Below are 24766 nucleotides of genomic sequence, written 5' to 3' on the forward strand. Positions count from 1 at the left end.
ATGCCCCTAGATTCTATCCCCAGTACTGTTAAAAAAAAAAAAAAAGGCTGGGGATGTAGCTCAGAGCAGAATATCCCTGGGTTCAATCCTCAGTACCACACAAAAAAATAATAAAATAAAATAAAATAGAGCTGGGGGTATAACTCAGAGGTAGAAGGCCACTGGATCCAATCCCAATAATATACATACAAAAAAAAAAAAAAAAAAAAAGAAGAAGAGAAAAAAGTTAACCTAGGCATGGTGGTGCATGCTTGTAATCCCCAGTACTTGGGAGCCTGAGACAAGAGGATCACTGGTTTGTGACCAGCCTTAGTGAGACCTTGTTTCAAAATAAAAATAAAGCCGGATGTGGTGGCGCATACTCGTAATCCCAGCACTTGAGAAGCTGAGACAGGAGGATCGCACAGGTTCGAAGCCAGCCTCAGCTACTGAGTGAGGCTCTCAGCAACTTAGTGAGACCCTGTTTCCAAATAAAGTATAAAATAGGTCTGGGAGTATATCCCGGAGGTAGAAAACCCCGTGAGTTTCACCCCTAGTACCACAAAATAAAAATAAAAGTAAAAATAAAATAGGGCTGGGGGTGTAGCCCAGCTGTACAATGTTTCTGGGTTCAATCCCCAGTACTAACAAGAAAAATATTAAGATTAAAAAAACTTGAAAAGCGCTGGGTGTATAGTTCGGAGATAGAATGTTCCTGGGTGGGTTCAGTCTCTTGCACCATATATACACAAGGGTATACACTACTAGAAGCAGACATTCTGTTGGGATCAAAGCGCATATACCTTTCATGTACATACACACATACGAAAGGATGCCTTCAAGCCTGCCCGTTGACACGTGTACCCCAGAAGCCCTGTACACATGACGTGGTGGACAGTCATGGGGTCCAGATGGACACCCAGCTCTGGGGCAGACCGGCTGTGCGGGCCTGGCCAGCAGCCTTTCTGATAACGGGCCTACTGTTCTTCTGTCAAGTGGACTAGTGGATGAGATGGTCTATAGTCTTTTTTTTTTTTATGGTACTAGGGGTGGAACCCAGAGGCTTTCAACCTCCAGGCTATACTCCCAGACCTATTTTATATTTTATTTGGAAACAGGGTCTCACTAAGTTGCTGAGAGCCTCACTAAGTAGCTGAGGCTGGCTTTGAACCTGAGTGATCCTCCTGTCTCAGCCTCCTCAATACTGGGATTACAAGCGTGCGCCACCACACCCAGCTTTTTCTTTTCTTTTCTTTTATGTTAGTAGGACTTCAATTCAGGAGAATTCTATCACTGAACTACATGCCCAGTCCTTGTAACCTTTTGTTTGTATGTATATATGTATTTATTTATTAGTACTGGGGATTGATTGAACCCAGGAGTATTCTACCTCTGAGCTACACTCCCAGCCCTTTGTATTTTTAATTTTGAAACAGGGTCTTGCTAAATAAAGTTGCTAAGGCTAGCCTCAGACCTGTGATGGTATTACAGGCATGCACCACCATTACCTTTTTATTTTGCGATCAGGTCCCACTAACTTGCCCAGGCTAGCCTAGCTCTGAACTAACTTGTAGTAATCCTCCTGTCTTGACCTCCCAAATCACCAAGATTACAAGTGTGGGCCACCTCTTCCGGTGTACTTTCAGACACTATATTTTATTGTTCTTGTTTTGTTTTGTAGTACTAGAGATTGAACCCAGAAGCTTCTACCTCTGAGCTAGACCCCAGTTTATTTTTATTTTTATTTAATTAATTAATTAATTAATTTATTTATTTTGTGGTACTGGGGATGAAACCCAGGGGCATTCTACCTCTGAGCTACACCCCCAGCCCTATTTTTTATTCTTTATTTTGAAACGGTCTCACTGAGTTGCCAAGGGCCTCACTAAGTAGTAGCTGAGGATGTCGGTGAACCGCGATCCTCCTGTCTCAGCCTCCCAAATGTGGGATTACAAGCTTGCGCCACCACGCCTGGCTCCCTACCTTCTCGAGAGAGACCTGGTGATTGCGCCTTATCTCCTGCACTCCCTCTCCAGCATCTTCCCGGCCTCTCCACACCCACTGTGGGCCCCACCTCTGGGCTCCCGGGCTCTGCACCGCCCTCCCTAGGCTTCCTCTGTCTGGCTGAGGATGGCTGGCTTCTTGCAGAGCTGCTGTTACCTCCTGCCTGGCCTGCCCCACGCTCTGCTCTGCTCGTGGGAGCCAAGCCCTGGAGGGGCAGGGAGAGACAGAAGAAGCCCCTTGGAGGGAAGCAGGTGACTGGGCCGAGCAGGTGCCTCTCACAGCTGTCCTTCTGCCTCTGTAGCGCTGTCCCTCTCCCGGTTGCACCCCTCCTCTGTGAAACAAGAGACAGCTTCTTTTTTGGGGGGAAGGGTACTGAGGATTGAATCCAGAGGTGGTCTTCTTCTTAGCTATACCCCCAGTCCTTTTTATTTTCTATTTTATTTTATTTTACTTTTTGCAGTACTGGAGATCGAACCCAGAGGCATTCTACCTCCCAGCTACACCCCAACCCAATTTTATTTATTTACTTATTTATCTATTTATTTATTTTTGTGGTACTAGGGATGGAACCCAGGGGGCATTCTACCTCTGAGCTACACCCCCAGCCCAATTTTATTTTTTATTTTGAAGCAGGGTCTCACTAAGTTATGGAGAGCCTTGTTAAGTAACTGAGGCTGTGTCGAATCTGCGATCCTCCTGTCTTTTAAAACTCGGTCTCACTAAGTTGCTGAGGCTGATCTCGAACCTGTGATTCTCTCGTCTCATCTTCCTAAATACTGGGATTACAGTCCACCCACCACACCTGGGGGACAGTCTCCTCAGGGCCTCTGCTAAGAAGCAATCTTTTTTCTTTTCTTTTTTCTTTATTTTTGCGGTATTGGGGATTGAACCCTGGGGGAATTCTATCTCTGAGCTACACCTCTAACCCTATTTTATTTTCATTTTATTTTTTATTTTATTTTATTTATATTTTATTTTTTATTTTTATTATTTTTATTTTTATTTATTTATTTATTTTGCGGTACTGGGGATGAAACCCAGGGGCATTCTACCTCTGAGCTACACCCCCAGCCCTATTTTTTATTCTTTATTTTGAAACAGGGTCTCACTGAGTTGCCATATTTATTTTGTGGTACTGGGGGTGGAAACCAGGAGCTTTTCTACCTCCGGGCTATACTCCCAGACCTATTTTTTTTTTTTAATATTTTATTTGGAAACAGGGTCTCACTAAGTTGCTGAGAGCCTCACTAAGTAGCTGAGGCTCGCTTCGAACCTGTGCGATCCTCCTGTCTCAGCCTCCCAAGGGCTGGGATTACAAGTGTGTGCCACCACGCCTGGCTTATTGTATTTTTATTTTAAAACAGGATCTAGCTAGGTTGATGAGAGTCTCACTACTTGCTGAGGCTGTCCTTGAACCTGCGATCCTCCTGTCTCAGCCTCCCAAGTACTGGGATTACAGCGTGCGCCACCACGCTGGGCTTTCTCCCTCAATTTTGCAAGAGGAAAATGGTGAGAAGCGGGAGAAGCCAGGGCACCTGCGTCTGCAGCCCGGGGGCCTGGTGGTGGATTGCACACCAGGCCCCTAGCTGACTAACTTCTCTTTCTCTCTTCCAGCACAAATCGAAGTGATCCCTTGCAAAATCTGTGGGGACAAGTCCTCTGGGATCCACTACGGGGTCATCACCTGTGAGGGGTGCAAGGTGAGACGCAGGCGCTCGGGGACGCACTCGCGCATGCGCACACAGCGTCTCTGCAGAGCTGGGGGCTTGGTGGTCTCCCGGAGTGCCCAGGGAGCTGCTTGGGCGGGGGTGGGGGGAGTTCCTGAGCACAGGAGGGCCTGGCCTTAAGCTGGGGAAATTATTACAAGACATAGTGCAAGTGCACCCCCCAAAAATGGATCCGAAAACTTGAGGGTAGGGTTTAAAATGGAAACCACAGGGGGCCCAGGCACCCGGCCGGGGTGAGCAGGCTCGGTGTCCCTCTTCTCCAGGGCTTCTTCCGCAGGAGCCAGCAGTGTAACGTGGCCTACTCCTGCACCCGCCAGCAGAGCTGCCCCATCGACCGAACCAGCCGGAACCGATGCCAGCACTGCCGCCTGCAGAAATGCTTGGCCCTGGGCATGTCCCGAGACGGTGAGGCATGGTGGGGTTTCCCGGGTGTCCACAGGGGTGGGCCTGCAAAAGCCTCTCCTGAGCTGGGCATGGTGGCGCATGCCTGGGAGCCCAGTACTTGGAAGGCTGGCAGGCTGGAAGCTAACCTCTGGGGCAATTTCCTGAGGCTCTCAGCAACTTAGTGAGTCCCTGTTTAGCCGGGCGTGGTGGCCCATGCCTGTAATCTCAGTGCTTGGGAAGCCTAGAGAAGAGGATTGGAGGTTCGAGGCCAGCCTCTGCAAAGTAACCAGACTCAGCAACCTAGGAAAAGCCTGTTTCAAAACAATAAATAAAAGCCGGGCGTGGTGGTGCAGGCTTGTAATCCCCGCGCTTGGGAGGCTGAGACAGGAGGATCGCACAGGTCTGAAGCCAGCCTCAGCTACTTAGTGAGGCTCTCAGCAACTTAGTGAGACCCTGTTTCTAAATAAAATATAAAATAGGTCTGGGAGTATAGCCCGGAGGTAGAAAGCCTCTGGGTTCCACCCCTAGTACCACCAAAACAATAAATAAATAAATAAAAATTAAAAAGGGCTAAGGTAGAAAGGGCACTCCTGGGTTCAATCCTCAGTACCACAAATAAAATAGACCTGGTTTGGTGACGCACACTTGTAATCCCAGCATTTGGGAGGCTGAGACTGGAGGATCGTGGTTCATGGATAGCCTCAGCTACCTAGTGAGGCCCTTTGCAAATTAGTGAGACCCTGTTTCAAAATAAAGAATAAAAAATAGGGCAGGGGGTGTAGCTTGGAAGTCAAATGCTCCTGGGTTCCATCCCCAGACCCGCAATAAAAAAAAAGATAAAAATAAAAAATAAAAATAAAGAATAAAAAATGGGGGTGTAGCTCGGGGGTCAAATGCCCCTGGGTTCTATCCCCAGATCCGCAAAAAAAAGAAAAGAAAAGAAAAAATAAAGAATAGAGCTAGGGATGTAGCTCAGAGGTAGAATGCCCCTGGGTTCCATCCCCAGTACTGCAATAAATAAATAAATAAATAAATAAATAAATAAATAAAAAAAAATAGGGCTAGGGGTGTATCTCAGATCTGTAGAATGCCCCTGGGTTCAATCTTCAGTACCACAAAAACAAAAACAACAACAACAAAAAACCTGCCCTCCTGGAGGTCTCTCTCTGCCCTCCTCCCTATAGCCCCTGGTCTCTTCTCTTTGAAGCTACCCCCTCAAAGCTGTTTAGAGTCCCCAACTTTAAGCTCTGCTCCAACAAACCTTTCCCCAAAGGCCCAGCCCTGTCCTATTGTCTTACTCAAGAGGAATTCAGCTCACGCTATCCCCTCTGCCCATCTCTCATCCGTCTTTACATCTTTCTCTCCTGCCCCGTCACCCTCAGTTCAGCTCCACCGCCCCCTGACCCACCCAGCCCCAGTCACATCCTAGGATAACAGGACTTCAGGCAGACATGGGACCAGGGCCAGTCTGGGAACAGCCCAGGCCAGGTTGGGGGGCTGGTGTCCTAGGGCCTCACCCCCCCCCATCCCGTCCCCGACCACAGAGGGAGCTGGGGTGGAGGTGGGGGTATCAGATGAGGAGTATCCAGAAGAGGGCTGTCAGCACTTTTCTGCGCTCGAAATAACCAAGCGAAAGGAAGCATGTGGGGTTGCCAGGGGCAGGCGGGGCGAGGGGCTGCGCCCCACACCTGGGAGGGGCGGCAGGGTGGGGGCAGAGGGCAGGAAAGAGAGCAGAAGAGGATGTTCAGAAGCGAGCCACCGAGCCCGGGTTGGGCTGTGGTGAATATCTAGGTCACTAGGGAGCCTGCAGACCTGACCACAGGGAGACCTGTGCGCTCAGCCTTCTGCCTCGGGTCCTCCCAGGCAGGCGAGCTGACCCCAATATAGCCTAGGCCCGCTACTTGGCCTCCCCCTCCCCAGCCCCAGTCTCAGGAGACCAGACCCCCCCACCCAGCCTGGTTCACGCCTCAGTCCTGCCACTAGAAGAAGCCGTTGAACCCTGGGAAGATTTGGCTCAGGAGATGGAAATGGCAGGCCCGGCTTATCCCAAGGGAACAAGGGGGTGGGGGCGCTGTGACTCGGTGCTCCGAAGGGAGGCTCCCGGGCGAGGCTGGAGAAGCTGGGCTTGGAGTCAGAGAACAGCAGGTCCGTCTGGTAACTGTTGCCCCCGCCCTGCATTTCCTGCCTCCCCATCCCTGGACTCCTTCAGCCGTCAAATTTGGCCGCATGTCCAAGAAGCAGAGGGACAGCCTGCATGCGGAGGTACAGAAACAGCTGCAGCAGCAGCAGCAGATGCAGCGCGATCAAGTGGCCAAGACGCCCCCAGCCGGGGGCCGCGGGGCGGAGGCCCTCACCTACACCTCGGGGCTCCCCGATGGGCAGCTGCCCCTGGGCGCCTCGCCTGACCTGCCCGAGGCCTCGGCCTGTCCCCCCGGCCTTTTGAGAGCCTCGGGCTCCGGGCCTTCATATTCCAACAGCTTGGCCAAGGCTGAGGGCGGCCAGAGCGTCTACGGCACGGGCAGCCAGCTCACCCCTGGAACTTGCGGACTCCACTTTGAAGGACCCAGGCATCCCGGCCTTGGGGAACCAGAACAGGGTCCAGATGGCTACTGCACCTCCAGTTTCCGCGGCACCCCGGAGGCGCCCTATGCCTCCCTGACGGAGATAGGTAAGCAGCCTAGGAGGTCCAGGAGGTGGGAGGAGCTTCTGCCAGCCCCCCAAGTCAACCAAATGAGAGCCCCTGGAACGGGCGTGGTGGTGCACACCCGTAATCCCGGTTCTTGAGAGGCCAAGGCAAGAGAAGCAGAAGTTCGAGGCCAGCCTCAGCAACTTAATGATACCCTGTTTGCAAATAAAAAAATAAAACAGATCCGGGAGTGTAGCCCAGAGATACAGTGCCCCCTGGGTTCAATCCCCAGTACCTATTTTTAAAATTTTTTTAAAAGTTCCAGGCGTGGTGGCACACGCTTGTCATCCCAGCATTTGGGAGGCTGAGATAGGAGGATGGCAGGTTCGCAGTCAACCTCGGCTACTTAGCGAGGCCCTTTGCAACTCAGTGAGACCCTGTTTCAAAATAAAGAATAAAAGATAGGGCTGGGGGTGTCGCTCAGAGGTAGAATGCCCCTGGGTTCCATCCCCAGTACTGCAAGAAAAAAAAAAAAAAAAAAAGGGCTGGGGATGTAGCTCAGAGGTAGACCGCCCCTGGGTTCCATCCCCAGTACTGCAAAAATAAAATAAATAAATAGCCCCGGGGATTTGGGGGGCTGAGAGGGAAGGCAGAGCATGGGGAAGCTTGGGGAAGAAGGTGCTGAGACCCAGCTCGGCTCTCTCCCCGGGCCGCAGAGCACCTGGTGCAGAATGTCTGTAAGTCCTACCGAGAGACGTGTCAACTGCGCTTGGAAGACCTGATGCGACAGCGTGCCAACCTCTTCTCCCGGGAGGAGGTGACCAGCTACCAGAGGAAGGTGAGGCTAGGATGGGCGCAGGGAGGGCGGGCCCGGAGATGCGGACCTGCGTACACCTCGGGGCTGGGTGGGCAGGGCATGGCAGACAGGCCCGGGCACAACAAGTGTTCTCAGCCTGGTTTTGCGTCTCTGTGTCTCTCCTCAGCCTAGAAAATGGAGGCTCGTCCCTACCCCTATTCAAATCTTAACCCAGCCTTCAGCTTACCAACTCTACCACCCAAGCTCCCCTTCCTCCTCCTCCCTCAGATCAACAATAATCCGAGCCGGGCGTGGTGGCGCAGGCTTGTAATCCCAGCATTTGGGAGGCTGAGACCGGAGGATCACAGGTTCGCACACAGCCTCAGCTATTTAGTGAGGCCCTCTGCAACTCTGGTTTCAAAATAAAGAATAAAAAAAAACAGGGCAGGGGGTGTAGCTTAGAGGTCAGATGACCCTGGGTTCCACCTCCAGACCCACACACACACAAAAAAATAAATAAAATAAAAATAAACAATAAACAATAATCAGATACCCAGGGATTCTTATTAAACACTTTTTTCCTGACAGGCACAGTGCTAAATACCTTACATAGATTATACTCAGCCTTTTAACAACCAAATTGTGAGAGTGGCATTAATTCCTTTTTATTTTTTTTCCTTTTCTATTGGGAATTGAACCCAGGGGCATTCTACCTCTGAACTATACCCCCATCCCTGTTTTTAATTAATTAATTTATTTATTTATTGTGGGGAGGTACTGGGGATCGAACCCAGAGGCATTCTACCTTCAAGCTACAACCCCAGCCTGATTTTATTTCTTATTTGGAACAGAGTTTTGCTAGGTTGATGAGATCCTTACTATTTGCTGAGGCTGTCCTTGAGCCTGTGATCCTCCTATCTCAGCCTCCCAAGTACTGGGATTACAGGCTTAAGACACCACGCCTGGATCCCCAGCTCTATTTTTTATTCTTTATTTTGAAGCAGAGTCTCACTAAGTTGCAGAGGGCCTCACTAAGTAACTGAGGCTGGCCACAAATCTGTGATTCTTCTGTCTCAGCCTCCTAAATACTGGAATTAAAAGCATACATCACTACGCCTGGCTGTGTGTGTGTGTGTGTGTGTGTGTGTGTGTGTGTGTGTGTGTGTGTTACTAGGGATTGAACCCAGGGGTATTCAACCTCTGAGCCAGGGTCTCACTAGGTTGAGAGTCTCACTACTTGATGAGGCTGTCCTTGAACCTGAGCTCCTCCTGTCCCAGCCTCCCAAGTACTGAGATTGCAGGTGTGTGCCACCACGCCTGGCTTCCTTTTATTATTTTGAAACAGGATCTTGCTAAGTCGCTGAGGGTGTCACTAAGTGGCTGAGGCTGGCCTTGAACCAGCCATCTTCCTGTCTCTGCCTCCCAAGTATTGGGATTATAAGCATGTATCGCCACACCCGGTTTATACCTTTTTTTTTTTTTTTTTTTTTTTTTTTTTTGTTTGGTGGTACTGGGGTTCCTGGAAGCCCTTCTACCTCCGGGCTACACTCCCAGACCTATTTTTACATTTTTATTTGGAAACAGGGTCTCCTAAGCCAGCGCGCGCGGCTGGCTTCGAACCTGCGCGATCCTCCTGTCTCTGCCTCCCAAGCGCGGGGATTACAAGCGTGCACCACCACGCCCGGCTTTTTTTTTTTTTTTTAACAGACTGAGTTCAGAGAGGTTAATAGACTTCCTCACAATCAAAAGTAGCAACTTCGGATCTACTGGGCTCTGAAGTTTATGCTTTCTCCTTTGACGCTGACAATACCACCTGCTCTAAAAACACTCACTTGGCACTTAATGTTTGTTTCTCTAGGTTAAGACCTTGGCCATGTCCTTTGTGTGTGTGGGGGGTAGGCAGTGTGTCCTTTCTACCTCTGCAAGATGCAAATTGAGGGTAGAGCTGTATGTCATGTTTTTTATTCTCCTGCAGGAAACATGGTGGTGGGGGAGGGGACTTGCGGATGCTTAGTAAGTGGGACTGACCCCTGGATGCATTTGTGCTGAGAATAGATTTTTTTTTTTTATGGTACTAGGGATTGAACTCAAGGGCATTCTACCTCCAAACTACACCCCCAGCCCTGTGTGTGTGTGTGTGTGTGTGTGTGTGTGTGTGTGTGTGTTACTGGGTATTGAACCCAGGGGCATTCTACCTCCAGGTTACACCCCCAGTCCTATTTTTTATTTTGATTTTGAAACAGGGTCTTGCTAGGTTGATAAGATTCTCACTACTTGCTGAGGCTGCCCTCAAACCTGCAATCCTCCTGTCCCAGCCTCACAAGTACTGTGATTACAAGCATGCACCACCACGCCCAGCTGCGATTAGGCTTTAAAAAGTGCCGGTGTCCAGCAGATGCCCGTAATCTGAGGATTTAGGAGGATCCCAGGAGATGGGATGATGGCAAGCCTCAGCAATTTAGTAAGACCTGGCAAATGAGACTGTGTTTCAAAATTAAAAATAAAAAAGAGCTGGGGGTGTCACACATGGTAGAATGCCTCTGGGTTCAATCTCCAGTAACACACACACACACACACACACACACACACACACAAGATAAAAATGGCGACATGTAAGCCAGGCGTGGTGGTGCATGCTTGTCATCCCAGTACTTGGGAGGCTGAGACGGGAGGATTGCAGGTTCGTGGCCAGCCTGAGCTACTTAGTAAGGTTCTCAGAAATTTAGTGAGGCCCTGTTTCAAAATAAGGAATAAAAAAAATGGGGCTGGGGCGTCGCTTGGAGGTAGAATGCCCCTAGGTTCCATCCCCAGTACCCCACGCACACACACATAAAGATAAGAAGACAGGAAGCTGTCCCCCCCACCCAGCACAGTGCTAGGCAGGGGGTCCTGTCACCATAGCAGAGCCGTGTGGAGGGCTCATGGGCGCCCCTTCCCCTGCAGTCCGTGTGGGAGATGTGGGAGCGCTGCGCCCACCGCCTCACCGAGGCCATCCAGTACGTAGTGGAGTTCGCCAAGAGGCTGTCGGGCTTTATGGAGCTCTGCCAGAATGACCAGATCGTGCTACTGAAAGCAGGTGCGCGAGAGAGGAACGGGCGGCGGGTGGAGGTGGCCTGGGAAACCAGGCCACCGAGGGCTTGGGGCCGCTCTGGTTCTGCTTGAGGCCGCCCTCCCTCTTTCTCCCCACTGTCCAGGGGCAATGGAAGTCGTGCTGGTCAGGATGTGCAGGGCCTACAACGCTGACAACCACACCGTCTTTTTTGAAGGCAAATACGGCGGCGTGGAGCTGTTCCGAGCCTTGGGTGAGGGGCAGGGGGAGTGAGGGTGAGGACCCTGGTGGCGACCCCAGAGCACCTGCTTGGCCGGCTCAGCTGCCCTGGGCTCCGCACTGGGCGGCGCTCCTGGGGCCCCAGGGTCTCCCCCGCCCTGCTCACCTGCCCAATTCTATTCCCCCAGGCTGCAGCGAGCTCATCAGCTCCATCTTCGACTTCTGCCACTCTCTCAGTGCCTTGCGCTTTTCTGAGGATGAGATCGCCCTCTACACTGCTCTGGTTCTCATCAATGCCCGTGAGTGTTGCTGGGCTGGGGCGGGGCGCCGGGGGAAGAGGTGAAAGCTGGGAGATTGCATGAAACCGCACAGTGAGCTATATTGTCCAGTATGGCTGTACCATAAAATGTGTTAAAATCACCAGGGCGTGGTGACACACACCTGTAATCCCAGTACTTGGGAAGCTGAGACAGGAGGATCGCAGGTTTCAGAATAGGCCTCAGCAGCTCAGAGAAACCCTGTTTCAAAAATACAAAAATAGCCGGGGGTGGTGTCACACACTTGTAACCCCAGCATTTGGGAGGATGAGACAGGAGGATCGTGGTTTGAGGACAACCTCAGCTACAGAGTAAGACCCTTTGCAACTCAGTGAGACCCTGTTTCAAAATAAAGAATAAAAACAGGGCTAGAGCCAGGCGTGGTGGCGCACGCTTGTAATCCCTGCGTTTGGGAGGCTGAGACAGGAGGTTCAAAGCCAGCCTCAACTACTGAGTGAGGTTCTCAGCAACTTAGTGAGACCCTGTTTCCAAATAAAGTATAAAAACAGGTCTGGAAGTATAGCCCGGAGGTAGAAAGCCTCTGGGTTCCACTCCCAGTACCACAAAACAAAAAAAACAACAAAAAACAGGGCTAGGGGTGCAGCTCGGAGGTAGAATACCCCTGGGTTCCATCCCCAGTACTAAAATAAATAAATAAACAAACAAACAAATAGGAAAGCTGTGCATGGTGGTGCACGCTTGTAATAGTAATCCCAGTACTTGGGAGGCTAAGACAGTAGGATCTCAGGTTCGAGGACAGCCTCAGCAAGTAATGATAATCTCATCAACCTAGTGAGACCCTGTTTCAAAATTAAAATAAAAAAGGGCTGGGGTGTAGCTTGGAGGTAGAATGTCCTTGGGTTGAATCAGTTGAATCCCTAGAACCACAAAATATAAAATAAAATTTAAATTTAAAAAAGAGTGTAGCTCAGAAGTAGAATGGCCATGGCTTCAATACCCAGACACACACACACACACACACACACACACACACACACACACACACAAACATAAATGAAGATTCTGGGGTGCACAAGAGCATCACCAAGTGGATCTATAGAAACGGGGAGAGGAAATGAGCTACTTCCCTGAGAGAAATTAGTCTGATTGTCAGTGCGTGACAGTGCGTCCCTTGACGCACACCTTGGAATCCCCTGAGGAGCTGGAGAATCTATTGCCGCGCCCGACACGGCGGCTCACGTCTGTAATCCCAGTTCACAAGAGACCGAGACGAGAGGATTGCAAGTTTGAGACCAACCTCAGCAACTTAATGAGGCTCTCAGCAACCTAGCGATACCCTGTTTCAAAACAAAGAAATAACATTAAAAAGGGCTGGAGGTATAGCTCAGAGGAGATGCCCCGGGGTTCAATCCCCAAAACAAAAAAAAAAAGAAAAGCTACTACTACTAAGCTGTTACTACTACTAATCTCATGCTTCAAGAGATTTTATCTGGGCTGCACCCAAATTATTTATTTATTATTATTTTGGGAGGGGTTGGCCCTGGGGATTGAACCTAGGACATTGTACCTCTGAGCTATACCCAACCTTTTTTGATTTTTTTTTTTAAATTTAGAAACAAGAGTCTCACTAAGTAGCAGAGGCTGGCCTTGAACCTGAGATCCTCCTGTCTCAGCCTCCCAAGTACTAAAATTACAGGCATGGGCCACCATGCCAGGCTGTTTGTTATTTTGAAACAGGGTCTTATTCCCAGACCTAGTTTATATTTTTTATTTGGAAACAGGGTCTTATTTGAACAGGGTCTCTTTTATTTAGAAACAGAAAGGCTGGCTTCGAACCTGCGTGATCCTCCTGTCTCTGCCTCCCAAGTGCGGGAATTACAAGCTTACAAACCTGTGCTACCACGACGGGCTCTTACTTTTTTTCTAGTACTGGGGATGGAACCTAGGGGCACTCTACCTTCCTGCTTATACCCCCAGCCCTATTTTTTATTCTTTATTTTGAAACAGAGTTTCATTGAGTTGCAAAGGTCCTCACAAAGTAGCTGAAGCCGTCTGTGAACCTGTACCTGCATCCACCTGTCTCAGCCTCCCAGGATTACAAACAGGCACCACCACCCCTGGCTTCTTTTTTCCCCTCCTCCCAGGGTCCCTTGTAGATGACTAGCCAAGCCCAGGGTCCCAGAGCTTACCATTTCAAACCAAGAAACCAAGACAGGCAGACACACACATGCATGCTTGCATGCAAACACACACACACACACACACACACACACACACACACACACACACAGCTCAGAAGGTCTCTCTCCAGCATAGAAGTCCGAAAGATACAATATGCCAGCCAGGCATGGTGGCACATGCCTGTAATCCCAGTACTTGAGAGGCTGAGGCAGAAGGATCTCAGGTTCTAAGCCAACCTCAGCAATTTATCAAGACCCTTTTTCAAAATAAAGACTGGCGTGGTGGCACACGCCTGTAATCCCAGTATTTAGGAGTTTGAGATAAGAGGATTGCAGGTTTGAGACCTGCCTCAGAAATACTAAGTGAGAGTGTTTCAAAATAAATAAATAAAATAAAATAAGGCTGGGTGTGTGTGGTGGCACACAGTTGTAATCCCAACTTGGGAGGCTGAGATGGGAGGATCACAGGTTCGCAGCCAGCCTCAGCTAGTTAGTGAGGCCCTCTGCAACTCATTGAGCCCTTTTCAAAATAAAGAATAACATGGGGCTGGGGTTGTAGCTCGGAGGTAGAATGCCATTGGGTTCAATCCCTAGTTCTGCAATACTAAATAAATTAAATAAATAAAAAATATAAACTGGGCGTGTTTGCACATGCCTGTAACCCCAGTACTTGGGAGGCTGAGATGGGAAGATCGCAGGTTCCCAGCTAGCCTTAGAAACCTAGCAAGACCCTGTTTTAAAACAAAAAACAAAATAGGGCTGGGAGTGTAGCTCAGAGGTTCAATTCTCGGTAGCACTAAATGAATAAATATAAAAAAATAAAGGATACTCAGAGGTAAAGTGCCCCTGGGCTCAATCCCCAAGTACCAAAAAAGAAAAAAAAAAAAAAAAAAAGCTGAGCATGGTGTCACACACACACACCTCTACAATCTCAGTTTTTGAGAGGCTGAGACAGGAGAATCTCAGGTTGGAGGAACCTGGACAATATAGTGAGACTCTCAGTAACTCAGTGAGACCGTGTGTGTGTGTGTGTGTGTGTGTGTGTGTGTGTGTGTGTGTGTGTTTGTTTGATTGATTGATTGATTGTTTTGGCACTAGGTGTTTGAACCCAGAGGCATTCTACCTCTGAGCTACACTCTCAGCCTGATTTATTTATTTATTTATTTATTTATTTATTTATTTATTTATTTTTGCGGTACTGGGGTGGAACCCAGGGGCAGTCGACCTCCGAGCTACACTTCCAGCCCTATATTTTATTCTTTATTTTGAAACCGGGTCGCACTGAGTTGCAGAGGGCCTCACTAAATAGCTGAGGCTGTCCACGAACCACGATCGTCCTGTCTCAGCCTCCCAAAGGCTGATTTTATTCTTATTCGGGAGCCAAGTCTCACTAGGTTGCTGAGAGCCTTGCTAAGTTGTCGATGCTGGCTTTGAACCCACGATCCTCCTGTCTCAGTCTCCCAAAATGCTGGGATTACAAGGGTGCACCTGCACACCCGACTCTAGTGAGACCCTGTTTCAAACTAAAACATAAAATAGGGCCGAGGCATGGCTCAGAGGTAGAACTGCCCTGGTTTGCATCCCCAGCACCACACACACACACACACACACACACACACACACACACAGTAGAATACGCCCCTTTGATGGAAGTAATCATCTATGTCCTTTCTTTTTTTTTTTTTTTTTTTGTGGGTCTAGGGATGGTACCCAGGGGCATTCGACCTCTGAGCTACACCCACTGCCCTATTTATTTTATTCTTTATTTTGAAACCGGGTCTCACTGAGTTGCAGAGGGCCTCACTAAGTAGCCGAGGCTGTCCGCGAACTACGATCCTCCTGTCTCAGCCTCCGGAATGCTGGGATGACAAGCGTGCGCCACCACGCCCGGCTTCCATGTCCTTTCTGTTCTCACTCCGATCCCATCCCCTTCTTCAGATCGGCCAGGGCTCCAGGAGAGAAGGAAAGTCGAGCAGCTGCAGTACAATCTGGAGCTAGCCTTTCGTCACCACCTCTGCAGGACTCATCGCCAAGGAATCCTGGCAAAGGTAAGCGCCCGCTGTCCCCGGCTGCTGAGGGCGGTGACGTCACGGCCAGCCTCTGCGGGTACAGAGGAGGGAGCGCCCGGGGCCACCGTGCCTGTGAGCGCTAGCAACAGCAGCAGGGACCCAGGGAGGGCTCAGCTACTTCTGTGTGCAGAGAGATGGAAAGTTAAAGAGCCTGGAATTGGAATTGGAAGAGACCTCCAGGGAACAATTTGGTTTAATATAGCCAACACTTAGTCGGTACCTGCTTTACAAAGCACTGTGGAAAGATACAGATTCCCCTCTTCCCCCACCAAGAGAACTTTTTTTATTTTGTTTTTAGTACTGGGGGTTAAATCCAGGACCTCCACGTGCTACGCAAGTTCTCTACCACTGAGCTACATCTCCAGCCCCCCACACCAAGAAGCTTTTTTTTTTTTTTTTTTTTGTGGGTCTGGAGATGGAACCCAGGGGCATTCGACCTCCGAGCTACACCCCCTGCCCTGTTTTTTTTTTTTTTATTTTGAATCCGGGTCTCACTGAGTTGCAGAGGCCTCACTAAGTAGCTGAGGCTGTCCGCGAACCGCGATCCTCTGATCTCAGCCTCCCGAATGCTGGGATTACAAGCGTGCGCCACCACGCCCGGGTCCAAGAAGCTTTAATGTAACGTGACCTTCTAATTAAGATAGAGGAGGATGGGATTTGGGATATAACAATACAATTATCAAAGTGCTTTCACTAATACGTTCTCTCATTCTTGTGGCAACCCAGACAATAGGATAGGTGTTAAAATGTCCATGTAGGCACGGTGTGGTGGCACATCCTTGTAATCCCCGCGCTTGGGAGGTGGAGACAGGAGGATTGTGCAGGTTTGAAGCCAGCCGTGCTGGCTTAAGAGATCCTCTTTCCACATAAAAGTATAAAATAGGTCTGGAAGTGTAGCCCAGAGGTAGAAGGGCTTCCAGGAACCCCGGTACCACCAAAACAAAAACAAAAACAAAAACAAAAACAAAAACAAAAAAAAAACCAAATCTATATAGCCAGACATGGTGGTATATGTCTATAATTGCAGTACCTGGGAGGCTGAGACAGGAGGATCACAGGTTCGAGGCCAGCTTCAGCAACTTAGCAAGACTGTGTTTCAAGATAAAAAATTAAAAGGGCTAGGGTACAGTTCAGAGGTAAATTACCCCTGAGTTTAATCCCCAGTACCCCCCAAAAAAAATAAAGAAAGAAAGAAAAACTGTCCCTGCCGGGTATGGTGGCACACGCCTGTGATCCCAGTACTTGGGAAGCTGAGACAGGAGAATCATAGGCTCAAGGACGCCCTCAGCAAGTAGTGAGACTCTTAACAACCTAGCGACACCCTGTTTCAAAATAAAAGTAAAATAGGACTGAGATTATAGTTCAGAGGTAGAATGCCCCTGGGTTCAATCCCCAGGACCAAAAAGAAAAAGAAAAAAATGAGGATAAGAAGAGTAGATGCCAGGCGTGATGGCACACACTTATAATCGCAGCATTCAGGAGGCTGAAACAGGAGGATCTGGGTTCATGGACAGCCTCAGCTACTTAGGCCCTTTGCAACTCAGTGAGACCCAGTTTCAAAATAAAGAATAAAAGTAGGGCTGGGGGTGTAGCTCAGAGGTAGAATGCCCCTGGGTTCCATCCCCAGTACCCCCCCAAAAAAAAGAGTAGATCATAAATGCTTCCCAGAGAAGGTGGCATTTATGATTATTACTATTATTATTTTTATTATTGTTAATTTTTTTGGTGGTACTAGGGGTGGAACCCACAGGCTTCCTACCTCCGGGCTATACTCCCATCCCTATCTTATATTTTATTTGGAAACAGAGTCTCACTAAGTTGCTGAGGCTGGCTTTGAACCTGTGCGATCCTCCCGTCTCAGCCTCCCAAGCCCAGGATTACAAGCGCGCGCCACCACGCCGGCTCGAGAAGGTGGCATTCAAACAAGGCAAGTAATGCTTTAATAGACATCCATGAGTGTGGGTCAGGCAGTCCAGGCTCAGGGAACAGAATGAGCCCAGCCAAGGAGGTAGTGAGCATGGGCGCACACCTGTAATTCAGTACTTGGGAGGCTGAGACAGGAGAATCACAGGTTCAAAGCCAGCCTCAGCATTTAGTGAGGCTGTCACTCCTTAGCAAGACCCTGTTTCAAAATAAAATAGGAGCCGGGTGTGGAGGCGCACGCTTGTAATCCCCGCACTTGGGAGACAGAGACAGGAGGATCGCGTAGGTTTGAAGCCAGCCATGTGTGCAGGCTTAGGAGACCCTGTTTCCAAATAAAAATGTAAAATAGGTCTGGGAGTGTAGCCCAGAGGTAGAAGGGCTTCCAGGAACCCCAGTACCACCAAAAAAAAAAAAAAAAAAAAAAAATAGGGAGTGTAGCCCAGAGGTAGAAGGGCTTCCAGGAACCCCAGTACCACCAAAAAAAAAAAAAAAATAGGAGCCCAGCGTGGTGGCGCACGCTTGTAATCCCAGCATTCAGGAGGCTGAGACCAGAGGATCCAGGTTCGTGGACAGCCTCAGCTACTTAATGAGGTCCTTTGCAACTTAGTGAGACCCTGTTTCAAAATAAAGAACAAAAAATAGGGCTGGGGGTGTAGCTCGGAGGTAGAATGCCCCTGGTTCCATCCCCAATACTGCAATCATCATCATCATTGGAGGCAAAATAGCGCATCTGTGGAGAGTAGCTTACGGTACCTGTTGACCAAGGTATAAGGTCAGGAGCTTGGATACACTGATGAGGCAGACGGAGTCACAGAAGGTAAGCCTGGAAATTAAGTCAGAAGAAAATCAGGGAGAACCTTCAAGACATTGTTTCGGAGCGACAGGAAGCCCGCAGCCCTAAAGGAACGCTATCATCGCTATCATTGGAGCTGTAATTTAGGCCATTTACCGCTTCTGTTACCCTTCGCAGGCCCCTGCCACCCGCCAGGTGGTTGCTGGGTGTCGGGGATAGAGAAACGAGTTAAAACAGTTTCTGCCCTAAAGAACATGAATTTTAATCTCCCACAGGGTAGATTAGAAAGAGTGAGAGCCATTGGAAAGCAAATCTGGTTGGATCTACTTTGCAAACACACCGTCTTCCCCACCGTCACCCCAGCTCTCCTGGCTGGCCCCGCCCTGCCTGCGCCCCCCACTCCACACCCACGGGGCCCCTTCTCGGGAGGCAGTTCCACCATGTCCTCTTCTTCCCTCCATCTCCCTGTGCCTGCCTGTCACGCTGAAATCCAAACCAGAGTGTGTCATGGCCACCGGCTCAGGGTGTGATTTTCCCTGAGCACGTCCAGCCCACTTGCATCTCAGGCTCACCTGGAGGGGTCTTCCCCAGCCTTCCAAATGGCCTATCCCACCCACCCCTTCACTCAGGAGAGGTTTTTCCCTAACCAGTTACTCTACATAAAAAGCCCTCTGATCCAGGTCCTTGACCCTGCTTCAGTCTGTCTTCCTTTCTATCCCTCCCTCCCTCCCTCTCTCCCTCCCTTCCTTCCTTCCTTCCTTCTGTCCTCCCTTCCTTTTGCCCTGGGGGATTGAATCCATGGGTGATCTACTCTGCGTTACACCCCTACCCCCTATTATTATTATTATTATTATTATTATTATTATTATTATGTGATACTGGGGTTCCTGGAAACCCTTCTACCTCCGGGCTACACTCCCAGACCTATTTTATAGTTTTATTTGGAAACAGGGTCTCTTAAGCCAGCCAGGCTGGCTTCGAACCTGCGTGATCGATCCTCCTGACTTTGCCTCCCAAGCGCCGGGATCAAAGCGTGCGCCACCACGCCCGGCACCCTACCCCCTTTTAATTCTTTTTTTTTTTTTTTTTTTTTTTTGCAGTACTAGGGATTGAACCCCGGGGTATTCTACCTCTGAGCTACACCTCTAGCCCTATTTTTTTTTATTCTTTATTTTGAAACAGGGTCTCACTGAGTTGCAGAGGGCCTCACTAAGTAGCTGAGGCTGTCCGCGAACCCAGATCCTCCTGTCTCAGCCTCCCAAATGCTGGGATTACAAGCGTGCGCCTCCACACCCGGCTCCCCTTTGAATCCTTATTTGGAAACAGAGAAGGTCTTGCTAAGTTGCTGAGGCTGGCCTTGAACCCGAGTTTTCCTGTACTAGGATTATAGGCATGTGCCACCCCATCTGATTTGGTTTCCTTCAAATAGTTTGTCCAACACATTATATATATATAAAAAATATATATACACAATCACATGTTGCTTAGCAACAGGAATATATCCTGAGAAACATATCCATAGGCAGTTTCATTGTGTGACGTCATAGAGCATACTTACGACGTCACTACACAGTATATATGTGTGTGTGTGTGTATTTTTTTTTTTTTTTTTTTTTGCCAGTCTGGGAATGGAACCTAGGGGCATTTGACCTCTGAGCTACACCCCCTGCCCTGATTTTTATTCTTTATTTTGAAACAGGATCTCACTGAGTTGCGGAGGGCCTCACTAAGTAGCTGAGGCTGTCTGTGAACTGTGATCCTCTGGTCTCAGCCTCCCGAATGCTGGGATTACAAGCGTGTGCCACCACACCCGGCTACACAGTATAATTTTATGGGCCCACTGTAGTATGTGTGGTTCTTAATGTCTCAAAACGCTGCTATATATATAAAGCCGGGCGTGGTGGCACACGTTTGTAATCCCCGCGCTTGGGAGGTGGAGACAGGAGGATTGCGCAGGTTCGAAGCCAGCCACACTGGTTTAAGAGACCCTGTTTCCAAATAAAAATATAAAAAAAATGTAGGTCTGGGAGCATAGCCCGGAGGTAGAAGGGCTTCCAGGAACCCCAGTACCACCAAAAAAAAAAAAAAAAAAAAAAAAATGCTGCTCTATGGCACATAATTGTATTTATTTTCCAATTCCCTCACTAACATAGAAATTTAATACAAGTAGAGATTTTCTTTTCTTTTCTTTACTTTTCTTTTGTGATGCTGAGGATGGAACCCAGGGGTATTCTATCTCCAAGCTACACCCCAGCCCTATTTTTTATTCTTTATTTTAAAACAGGGTCTCACTGAGTTGCCGAGGGCCTCACTAAGTAGCTGAGGCTGTCCGCGAACCGCGATCCTCCTGTCTCAGCCTCCCGAATGCTGGGATTACAAGCGTGCGCCACCACGCCCGGCTGAGACAGGTGTTTTTTGGTTTTTTTTTGTTGTTGTTGTTTTTTGTGGTACTGGGGTTCCTGGAAGCCCTTCTACCTCTGGGCTACACTCCCAGACCTATTTTTACATTTTTTTATTTGGAAACAGGGTCTCCTAAGCCAGCGTGCGCGGCTGGCTTCGAACCTGCGCGATCCTCCTGTCTCTGCCTCCCAAGCGCGGGGATTACAAGCATGCGCCACCACGCCCGGCTGAGACAGGTGTTTTTAAGTCTCCCTCGGTCATGCAGGAGGTGAAGGCCTTTCTGCCTTTCTCCCTAAGGTCCCCCTGCCTGTCTCCTCGGGGGCTTCTGGCCTCTTTTGTCTCCCCTTGGTGGAGGGCAGCCAGGGTTGTTTCATCACCTGCGGCGTAGGGTACTGGCTTAGAAGGTTTGTTTAACTCAGGTACACAGTCCGTGCTGCCAGCCCAGCATTAGGACAGATACGTCAGTGCAGAGAGTCAGGCAGACCTTCCTAAGGTACTTTAATGTAGCGGGGGCAGGCAGACCAGCTGGATCCTTTACTTACAACGAGGTAAGTGCTACCCAGAGGAAAGCCCAAAGGTAGGGGGTTTAACCCAGCCAGGGGACATTCCTGGAGGAGGTGGCACTTGAAGGAAAGAATCAGCCATGCAAGCCGGGCCCACTGGTGTACTTCTCTAATCCCAGTACCTGGTAGGCTGAGAGGATCTCGCAGGTTCAAGGCTTGCCTCCACAAATTAGCCTCTAGCAAGTTAGTGAGACCCTGTTTCCAAATAAGAAATAAAAAGGTCTGAGGATAGATAGCTCAGAGGTAGAATGCCCCTGGATTCAATCCCTAAACACACACACACACACACACACACACACACACACACACACACAATTAGACAAGCAAAGAATTAGAAAAGCGTTCCAGCCGAGTGTGGTGGTGCACACTTGTAATCCCAGCATTTGGGAAGCTGGGACAGAGGAGGATCATGGTTCCTGGCCAACCTCAGCTACTTAGTGAGGCCCTTTGCACTCAGTGAGACCCTGTTTCAAAATAAAAGAGTAAAGAGCCGGGCGTGGTGGCGCACGCTTGTAATTCTAGCTCTTGGGAGGCTGAGACAGGAGGATCGCACAGGTTCGAAGCCAGCCTCAGCTGCTTAGTGAGGCTCTCAGCAACTTAGTGAGACCCTGTTTCCAAATAAAGTATAAAATAGGTCTGGAAGTGTAGCCCGGAGGTAGAAAGCCTCTGGGTTCCACCCCAATACCCCCCCCCAAATAAAATAAAATAAAATAATAAAAAATAAATAGGGCTGGAGGTGTAGCTCGGAGGTAGAATTCCCCTGGGTTACATCCCCAGACCCGCAAAAAAAAAAAAAAAGAAAAAAAGCCTTCTTAGGAGTAGCAGGGACGTGATGGGGGAGGGGCTGCCCTGAAAGTACTCACCTGCCTTGTGTCATGGGCTCCCACTTAACGTTTTTTTTTTTTTTTTTTTTTTTTCGGCACTGGGTATGAAACCCAGGAACATTCTACCTCCAAGCTACACCCTCAGCCCTATTTTTTAGTCTTGTTTATTTATTTATTTATTTTGCAGTAGCGGGGATGGAACCCAGGGGCATTGTGCCTCTGAGCTACAACCCCAGTCCTAGTTTTTAGTCTTCCTGTTTTTTGAAACAGGGTCTCACTGAGCTGCGAAGGGCCTTGCTAAGTAGCTGAGGCTGGTCTTGAACCCTGCCGCCGCCTCCCAGTGATGGGATTACAAGCGTGCGGCACCACACCAGGCTCCCTTCAACTTTGACTTCCTCCCTGGACACTTCATACTTCTACCAATGGGCTTAGGCTGGTCCCGAGGTGCCGGGTGCAGAGGGGAAAGCGAGGCGCGTTACCCCAGCCCGGGAGCTTTGCTGTGGGGAGAGCGCTGCTGACATGCTCACTGTCCCTCCCCCTCCCCCACCGCCAGCTGCCACCCAAGGGGAAGCTCCGGAGCCTGTGCAGCCAGCACATGGAGAAGCTGCACACCTTCCAGCACCTGTACCCCATCGTGGTCCAAGCCGCCTTCCCCCCACTCTACAAGGAGCTCTTCAGCACTGAACTTGAGTCCCCGGAGGTGCTGTCCAAGTGACCGGGAGAGGAGGGCCGACTTTCCTCCCGCTTCAGCCTGCTGGCCCGCCTGCTGGACCCCAGCACACCCTCTGCCTTTCCCTGCCCCTCCCTCCAAAGGGTGGGTCCCCCATTCCCTGCTCTAACCCCAGGCTCGCCTGGCAGCAGGTCACAGCCAGAGGGTAGATGGAGCCTCTGCCTTGTCCTGTTTCGGGGTGCAGGGTGGACGGGCTGTAAGGACCTCTAAGAGGACCAAGGTGTCCTCAGAATGGGGGGAACTGGGGCACCTTGGATGAAGAGAACTGGACTCTGGAGTCAGAAGCTCAGAACAGGCTTTGACATACCTCATTTCCTCTCCCCTCTGGCTGGGGGTGGATCAAGCTCAGAGACTAAGGAACGCCAGAGCCCAGAAGAACCGTATAGAACACGAATCTACATCCTTCTAGTTTCTGCCTTCCTCCTTCCTCCCAGTTCTGCAGAGAGGTTGCTGGGCATTCTTCCCTTTTCACGGGATTATAAAAAAAATAGATACATGGAGAATAAGGCTGGATGGGAGTTGGGGCGGGGATGATTGTCTTATGGGATCGGCTGTGGGAAGAGGGTGCAACAGAGACCAAGGACATCACAGACATGTGGTTCCAACACAGGCTCTCACGAGCACTTTTGTGGGTGTGTGGTACTGGGGATTGAGTCCAGAGGCTCAAGCTATATCCCCAGCCCTTTTTTAATTTTTGTTTTGAAACAGGGTCTTCCAAAGTTTGCTAAGTTTCACTATGTGGCCGAGGTTGTCCTTGAACCCATGATCCTCCTGTCTCAGCCTCCCAAGTACTGGGGTTACAGGCATGCACCACCACACCCACCTAGCTTCACATATACTTTAAAAGCAGACTTTAGGAGCCAGGTATGGTGGCACACGCTTGTAATCCCAGCATTTGGGAGGCTGAGACAGGAGGATTATGGTATGCAGACAGCCTCAGCTACTTAGGCCCTCTGCAACTTAGTGAGACCCTGTTTCAAAATAAAGAATAAAAAATGGGGCTAGGGAGTAGCCTGGAGGTAGAATGCCCCTGGGTTCTATTCCTAGTGCAAAAAAAAAAAAAAAAAAAAAAAAGCAGACTTTAGGCCCAGCCAGGTGGCACACAACTGTAATACCAGTACTTGGGAGGTGAAGACAGGAGGATCACAGGTTCAAGGCCAGCCTCAGCATCATGTTTCAAATTAAATATAAAAAATAAAAAGGACTGAGGGTTAAGTTCGGAGGTAGAACACCCCTGGGCTTGATTTCTAGTACCAAAGGAGAAAAACAGACTTTGGGAATTAGCAGAAATCTAATCAGAGATACACATTCACACGCAGGTGAGAGAGACACAGTCAATCAAACTAAATCTGCAGCTGTGCGGTTCTGTAGACACATTTGATGCGACACGACCTCTCTCATCTCCGAGGTCACAGCTCAGAGAAGCCTAGTGATCTCAGGGAAGAGGCGCCATCCAGCCTCACCTCAAAACATTTCTGTGGTGTCCAAGTCCCCCAATCTTAGACCTGGGGTCCCTCAAACTTCATCCCAGTGCCAGAGAGGTCTTCTATCTCAAGAGCCCCAAGAGAGGCAGAGAGGCTGGACCCTGCTCCGGGAGAAGGTCGAGGACAGAGCCTGGAGTGGTACTGCAGCTAGGAGAGAGGTGATGTCATCGCCCACAGCTCTGTGACCGGGTGTCACTGAGTCCAGCACGGAGAGGGGCCTGGAACGGGGCAGGGACCTGTGTCTCCCACAACGATCCATCCCCAAGATTTCCCTCGCGGTGGCACTGGTGGGACGGCAGACAGCATGAGATTGGGAGGGTTTTGCGGACAGCCTCAGCTTCTTAGGCCCTCTGCAACTTAGTGAGACCCTGTTTCAAAATAAAGAATAAGAGCCAGGCGTGGTGGCGCATGTTTGTAATCCCAGTGCTTGGGAGGCGGAGACAGGAGGATCATAAAGGTTCTAAGCCAGCCTCAGCTACTGAGTGAGGTTCTCAGCAACTCAGTGAGAGCCTGTTTCCAAATAAAATATAAAATAGGTCTGGGAGTATAGCCCAGAGGTAGAAGAGTCTCTGAGTTTGACCCCCAGTACCACAAAAAAAGAATAAAATATAGGGCAGGGGGTGTAGCTCGGAGGTTGAATGCCCCTGGGTTCCATCCCCAAACCCGAAAAAAAAAAAAGCTGGGCACAATAGCACACATCTGTAATCCCAGTACACAGGAGGCTGAGACAGGAAGATT

General features: G+C 49.6%; 1 protein-coding gene across 1 annotated transcript in view; it reads left to right on the plus strand.

The window, feature by feature from the left end:
- RORC (RAR related orphan receptor C) overlaps positions 1–22529 on the plus strand; it is a gene marked incomplete at both ends in the record, with an annotated part of 42027 nt that extends 19498 nt beyond the window's left edge. Inside the window, 9 exons of the mRNA XM_080692960.1 lie at positions 3598–3683; positions 3974–4115; positions 6304–6762; positions 7437–7558; positions 10460–10592; positions 10711–10818; positions 10973–11083; positions 15181–15290; positions 22368–22529. Coding sequence (XP_080549086.1) covers positions 3598–3683; positions 3974–4115; positions 6304–6762; positions 7437–7558; positions 10460–10592; positions 10711–10818; positions 10973–11083; positions 15181–15290; positions 22368–22529 — 1433 coding nt within the window. The remainder of the gene's footprint in view (positions 1–3597; positions 3684–3973; positions 4116–6303; positions 6763–7436; positions 7559–10459; positions 10593–10710; positions 10819–10972; positions 11084–15180; positions 15291–22367) is intronic.
- Positions 22530–24766: the final 2237 nt, after the last annotated feature.

This window comes from Muscardinus avellanarius, assembly GCF_963383645.1.
Source record: "Muscardinus avellanarius genome assembly, chromosome: 3".
Taxonomy (NCBI): Eukaryota; Metazoa; Chordata; class Mammalia; order Rodentia; family Gliridae; genus Muscardinus; species Muscardinus avellanarius.